The 6,931-nt window shown below is 37.2% G+C and overlaps 1 protein-coding gene across 2 annotated transcripts in view; it reads right to left on the reverse strand.

The window, feature by feature from the left end:
* Nucleotides 1–6,225, reverse strand: part of LOC117429407 (LIM/homeobox protein Lhx1) — an 11,919-nt gene extending 5,694 nt beyond the window's left edge. Inside the window, exons 1-3 of one of the 2 annotated variants that reach the window (XM_059001434.1) lie at nt 5,948–6,225; nt 2,671–2,897; nt 1,200–1,477 (exon numbers count right to left, since the gene is read on the reverse strand). In XM_059001434.1, the coding sequence (XP_058857417.1) occupies nt 1,200–1,477; nt 2,671–2,897; nt 5,948–5,979 (537 nt within the window). In that variant the 5' untranslated portion in view covers nt 5,980–6,225. Of the gene's footprint in view, nt 1–1,199; nt 1,478–2,670; nt 2,898–5,272 lie in introns of both variants that reach the window. The other variant, XM_059001433.1, reaches the window with a different exon arrangement.
* Nucleotides 6,226–6,931: the final 706 nt, after the last annotated feature.

Here is a 6,931-nt window from a genome sequence, read left to right on the forward strand (position 1 = left end):
AAACAGTTAACTATTTAATGCATCTAATGTATCTATTTAAAACTACAGTACAATAATAATAATAATAATAATAATAATAATAATAATAATAATAATAATAATAATAATAATAATAATACAAGTCTGAGCACTGGGCAGACACAGCCGAATCAGAAATTCCTGAAAACATTTTTTTTTTACACCTAAATGATGTACAGCGTGCTTCTCTAAATCTGGTCACATTTTGATGGTTCCAAAACCCCCAACAACCTGACGATTTCAATCTATATATCTCTATCTAAAATCTCCATCCAACAGGTAGGTAAGATTTACAATCTGAAACTCGAGCGAAAACAACAACAGCACGGCCCTTCTCGACCGAAGCGGCACCGCGTTAGCAGAAGCCCACAGCGCGCATTTTTCATTTCTCATACCGGGCCGCGTTCATGATTGATAGGAGATGCAAGTGAAGCGGTTATTTGCTTGGGTTTTTTTTGTAGCAAACTGTTCACATGCAATTGACATCCCCTTTCATGAGGGAGGGTTTGCATTGCTTTCTTTTCTCCAGATGTGTTCCCTCTTGAGCCACGTCGCAGTTCACGTGCTCAGCATCTCTCACTGTCTCTCTCACAGCCCTACACACAGCAGCGCGCCGTTAGAAATAATCCGCGGGCCGACACCTGTTATGTCTGCCACCTTCATTATAGCAATGGCTTCACAGGCTTTCGGCACATTATTTATAAAGATAGTTGTTGCTCAAACGTTTCAGTATTGTTTAACATACCGTTATTTCTATTTAAATCTAGTGTGCTCGCGCTTCGTATATTTCCTCATATTTGTGCGTGTACGGGCACAATTATATTTTTGCAAAGGTGTAACTTGCACCCTTTTTGGGAAAAGCATTTTAATTTATTTGTTACAAACCTTATGTTACACATACTGTGCAAAATAAGTGCATGTGTGAAATACCCAAATACCCAATTATTATTATTATTATTATTATTATTATTATTATTATTATTATTATTATTTGTGCTGTGTATAGGCCTATTCGTTTATCTTAACCCCGTTTTATTTTTCTTTCACAAATAATTGTACAATTCCTCCGTGTGGAAAGCGGCTGGAATCTGTCTGCATGCAGGCACGGTACCCGTTTCTTCGTTTTTCAAAGCCGTGCTGTCACTGTGAAATATGACACTGAAAGCGCCCCCCGGCTTTACCTGAATGACCCTCATGTTGAGCCCCGTCTCCTGCGCCAGCTGCTCCCTGATGTGTCTCGTGGGCTTGGGGGTGGCCGCGAACGCCGCTTTCAGCGTCTCCAGTTGTTTGGCTTTGATGGTGGTGCGCGGGCCGCGTCGCTTCCCTCCCAGGTTCTGGTCGTCGTTCTCGTTATTACCGCCTTCTTTGTCAGAAAGCGTCGCGCCTTCCGAGTCTTTAATGTCGTCTTGTAACTGGTCTTGAGAATCCGGAGATAAACTGGGGTCGCTACAGGCTGTTACTGGAAGTAAAACAAAATATTTTTAAAAATTAGTAATGGTTTCTAATACTTTTTTTTTGGTTTGTCTTGTTTTGTTTATAGTTTTATAATTCAAATGCCCCACGGAAACGCTATGGTCACAGATAAACACCAGTTGGCTTATTGCACAAATATATTGTGATAATACTGTACTACTGTACAGGCGTTTATATTAAATGGGCGCGTTAATGCTTGCTTTGCATGTTGCACATTCACTACTTTGTACTTCCTCAAGTAATTTATTAATCAAATAATTAAACGCATAGCTTCTACTGAATTACACTACAGCATTTCATTAGGTTCTTCGTGCAAGTTACACAAATGCATACATCAAGCGCACACGGGTAGAATACAGTGACTAATAATAATAATAATAATAATAATAATAATAATAATAATAATAATAATAATAATAATAATAATAACAGAAACGTGTTTTATTTTCCTAATAAATGGAAATGAGAGCCATCACCAATAATGACCCGTCCCTCCATTCTATTACAATATCTGGTTTCAGCCCATTGAAAATATATTGATCAAACACACAAGAGAAGCGATTTAACCAAGGCTGAAATACGGTGTTATATAATAATAATAATAATAATAATAATAATAATAATAATAATAATAATAATAATAACCTTTCCACCAATACCCCGATGATGTAGCAGGAAGGGGAACAGTTAGCTTTTAATTGCCGCTGGTTATATTTACCAAACTTAATAACATATTAAATATCGTGGGGAAAGAAAGAACAACGAGACTGCTCTTATTATTACACTGAGCATGAACGACTTTCCAATGTGAACATGCACTATGAGTATTAGTAGTGTAGTAGTAGCAGTAGTAATAGTAGCAGTAGTAGTATTAGTAGTAGTTTTAGTATTATTATAAGTATTAGTATTGATAATAATAAACAGCGCCATGTTTACACGCCAGTCTGTATGGTAAAGCCTTACCTGAGAGGAGTTTTAGTATTATTATAAGTAAGTAAGTATTATTATAAGTCTTACCTGAGAGGAGTTTTAGTATTATTATAAGTAAGTAAGTATTATTATAAGTCTTACCTGAGAGGAGTTTTAGTATTATTATAAGTAAGTAAGTATTATTATAAGTCTTACCTGAGAGGAGTTTTAGTATTATTATAAGTAAGTAAGTATTATTATAAGTCTTACCTGAGAGGAGGTTGCTGTCTTTGCCGCTGCTGCTGCTGTTCTGGAAATCTTCCTTGCAAACGAATTTGTTTTCGTCGATGATGTAGAGTTCCTCTCCGGTGGAGAGCTGTTTGTTGCACATCATGCAAGTGAAGCAGTTCAAGTGAAACACCTTGCTCCTGGCTCTCCGCACCAGGTCACTCGGGGAGATGCCCTGAGAGCAGCCCGCACACTTGGTACCAAAGCGCCTGCAAGAGCGAGTGAAAACAGAACCGGAGTTTACCGCACAGCAAGACCAGGAACGCACTCTGCGTGTGTATGAGGAACACAAACAGCGTCGTGGTGACATATATACCATATACATAAATACAGGCCGGCACAGTGCATTCCTGCTTTCTGTTTATATTTACTATATAATGTGTGTGTGTGTTTGTATGTTATACACCCCTGTCAAAATCATCATCCCATTTCCATTGTGGTCTGCAACTCATGCATTTCTATATAACCGAGGGAAAGAGTTTGCAAGGGTCGATTGAGTGTTCAATGAAACTTAAACATGTTTTCAATGATGAACCGGCCCCACTTTAATCTAAATAAACAAATAATAATAATAATAATAATAATAATAATAATAATATCTTTTTTGCTACTGTTTTGTGGTGCTGTATTTTATAATGACAATGATATAGCATTCAACACCCTGTGGTTTTGTTGGTTTTAGTTTTCTTGTGTAAACTGTAAGTGCGAGTCGATCTCACACACAAACATTCCCGCACACACTAACCTTATATTTCAATTTACTGGTGATTCAGAATGTATTTGTCTATATTTTGTTATATACACGTATGAGAAACATTATTATTTGAATATTTCCTTATTTTTTATAGCCTATATATATATATATATATATATATATATATATATATATATATATATACACACACACACACACACGCTATAGCCACTATTAGATAGATACTCGACTTTGCTTTCTTTTCTTTTTTAATTACATGTGTATATAAGGAGCTGCTATGTGCCATTTATACGCACACTACACATGTGCTTATGTTCCTGTACAGGAGAGCTGTGTGATTTAGTTTGGTGATTGAGGTTTGGTTTGGTAGTCTTCCATTCTATTCCACATTAATGACAGCAACGCTTTTCACTGTGCTTATTTTTTAAAAAAGCCTTTTGTGTAGTTAAGAGCAGAGCCCGTCCCTTACTCAACAGTGCGCGCATGTAAACCGTGTGGATTGAGCGCGTGTACTAATTAATGTGGATTGCGGGTCTGTGATTGTTTTGTCTCCGGGTTTCCTCTTCAAACGAGTTGATTATTTAAATCCACTTTTCACATATTTACTAGAACCGCAGCGATGGCCCGGCGGCGCAGACAGACCTAACACTGGGACGGCTCACACTTCCTCCAGGAATCGCTCTATTTATTGATCTTTGCAGTTTCTCTGCTTTCTGCGCAGCTTTCCAAAAGGAACGTGCCATTTCCTTTAGAACCTTACCTGCAACCGAATACACAAAGTTCATCATGTGCGAAGCATAACGCCACAAAGAACAGGGGTTCGTTTGCTTATTACTTAATCATGGGCCCTGATATTCATTGCACCCCCAGCCCAGCTGCAATACACCTTTTTAATCGCGGATAAATTATCTGTATCTTCTCATTTCCGAAAGTAGCCTGCATCTAACATGCATATATTTATATAGACTTTGAACTAATAATTTGTCCACATAAAAGCGTATGTTATTGGTTCGTTTAGTACATTTGACGATATTAATTTTGTCTGATAATAAAGATTAAGTATATGTTTTGCAATGCCGTTCGCTGTAAACCACATCATAATTTTATGAATTACAAAAATGTCATGAAAAATATTTTTGTAATTCAGCTCATAAATTAAATTACATGTTTTTAAACAATAGGATATATATATATATATATATATATATATATATATATATATATATATATATATATATATATATATATATATATATAAAGATATATAAAGATATATAAAGATATATATATAATGTAACCCCCAGCTGTTATAATTTAAAGATATTTTCGTTTAATAAACTACAGTAATGCACGTAGGGCCTCATATTTAGATAGAGCTTGAATTATTTTAATGTCTTATATTCTCTTGCGATTGATCTGTACTATTTAGAACAAGCAATAAAAAGTGCATGACATTATTAGATTCCATTTCTAAGTAGATATTTTGGTTTAGCAGTGTTGGTAAACATACCTGCACCGGACCATACAATAGCCGGTGAAAATCAGTTTGTACAGGTCCAAAAAATACGCGTTTTTACATTTTAGTTAGTGAGGTGTTTTGCATTAATTTATTCATATATTTCATATATTTTAATGGCATATTTGTTCACACGATACTGTTAAACCGAGCAGACTAGTTTGGCAGTGTATTGCATACATGTCTGATGATAGGCTGTATATTACTGTTAAAAAAAATATATGAACAGATATGAACATATATAGAACAAAACAATTATATCAATTGAATATATTTGGTATTTGTTTGTGAATGAAGTTTACGAGCTATGCCAATTCAATTGGAAATAATGCTGCTCCCGGCCAGGTGCTTACCTAAAGAAGTCGTTTTTGCAGTAGAGTTTCCCTTCTCTCGAGAAGCACTTCTCCGTTAAATTCCCTTTACACTCACAGCACTGCACACACTTCACGTGCCAGGCTCGGTCCAGAACATTGAGCAGAAACCTGTCCAGAATGGGTCTTTCGCACCCAGCACAGTGCACCATCGTCTTTGGATCCAGTCCCAGGAATCGGCAAGGCGTTCTGTCTGTCTCTGATGATTTGCAACAAGGTGGATTTCACTACAAGGGATTTGGTTCCTGTCTGCTGTGAGGTCCTCTGGGTCGATTGGAGTGGTGAAGAAGAAGAGGAAGAAGAAGAGGAAGAAAACCAGCCCCCCTTCTCTCTTTCTCTTTCGCTCGCGCTCCCCTTTTTCTGGCCCAAAATACGAAGATTCCAAAAAAGGTTTTTGTCAGTTCTGAGGTAGAGCCACGAAGATCAGTCTTCTATTTCTTCTTCCAAAACATAAATGACCAAACAATGTTTGCAAACGGACACCACACCACGGCCTGTTTGCACTAAAAATACAAACCCACACTGTGCTCGTCAGGTGGGGCACATGTAAAGGGATTATGAGCAGTGTTGTCAGTATAGTTAACTAACATCTATGCCATGCATCTAATGCAATTTGTGGTGGACAGTATCATTAGCACCAAAAATAAACATGCCTACCATAATCGCAGGATTGTGTTTTTCATGTCCATCGCCCTTCGCTTCAAGTAGCTGTTTAAAGACCTGACCCCTTGCAGTGTCTGTCCTCTCTGCTTGTGAGAAGTTAGAGTGTATTTGTCATGTCTGTTCCCGTACTGATCGCTTTACTCAGTTGATGCTCCCGATAGAAGCGCCACTAGTCTGCATGTTCCTGGAGGCACACGCCACCCTTATTCACATCCTCGCTACGTCACTGAACACCTGCGCCAATCAGCGCCTCGCCATCCAAGTTACCATTAACTATCCCCTCCACGCTTTGAGTGTACACTGCGTGCTATTTATAGAGAACAGTGGAAGAACCCGAATGTCCAAAAACCTTACAAACTGTCATGTGGAAGTTGGGAGACTAGCATATATATATATATATATATATATATATATATATATATATATATATATATATATATATATATATATATATATATATATATATTAAAAGTCGGATTGTATTTTTTTTTCTTTGCTAATTGTATTTAGATTGTATTGAGGTCATCTGTTGCCGCTGTTTATATTCTATAGAACTGAATCGCAGGCCACGACTTAGTCCTATGATGTGCGCCAATCGATTTTGAGAGGATATGTCATAGCTGTGTATATGACACAATGTCAAGACCATGACCGGAATCACTCGGTTTCTCAAAGGCTGTACTGTATTTTATTGAGTTGAATTGTCGTACTGTTTGCTATCTCTATGGGGAAGCACAGGCTAGCAAGTAAATGGTAATTTACAGTAATAAACTGTACTTTTCATACATGTATTTATGGCCTTTTGAATATGGGACTAGTCTGAACCTTTTAAATGTATGGCGTCAAGTCTCCACACATGCGACACACATCACCCGGAGAGTCCCGCTGAAATACCAGGACGGGTCTTTTCAGAGGACCGAGGTGAGTAAATAAGTTTGTGAATAACAACAAACTTTTCCTTTTTCTTTCTTTTTCTTT

Source organism: Acipenser ruthenus, chromosome 26 (genome assembly GCF_902713425.1).
Source record: "Acipenser ruthenus chromosome 26, fAciRut3.2 maternal haplotype, whole genome shotgun sequence".
In the NCBI taxonomy this organism is placed as follows: Eukaryota; Metazoa; Chordata; class Actinopteri; order Acipenseriformes; family Acipenseridae; genus Acipenser; species Acipenser ruthenus.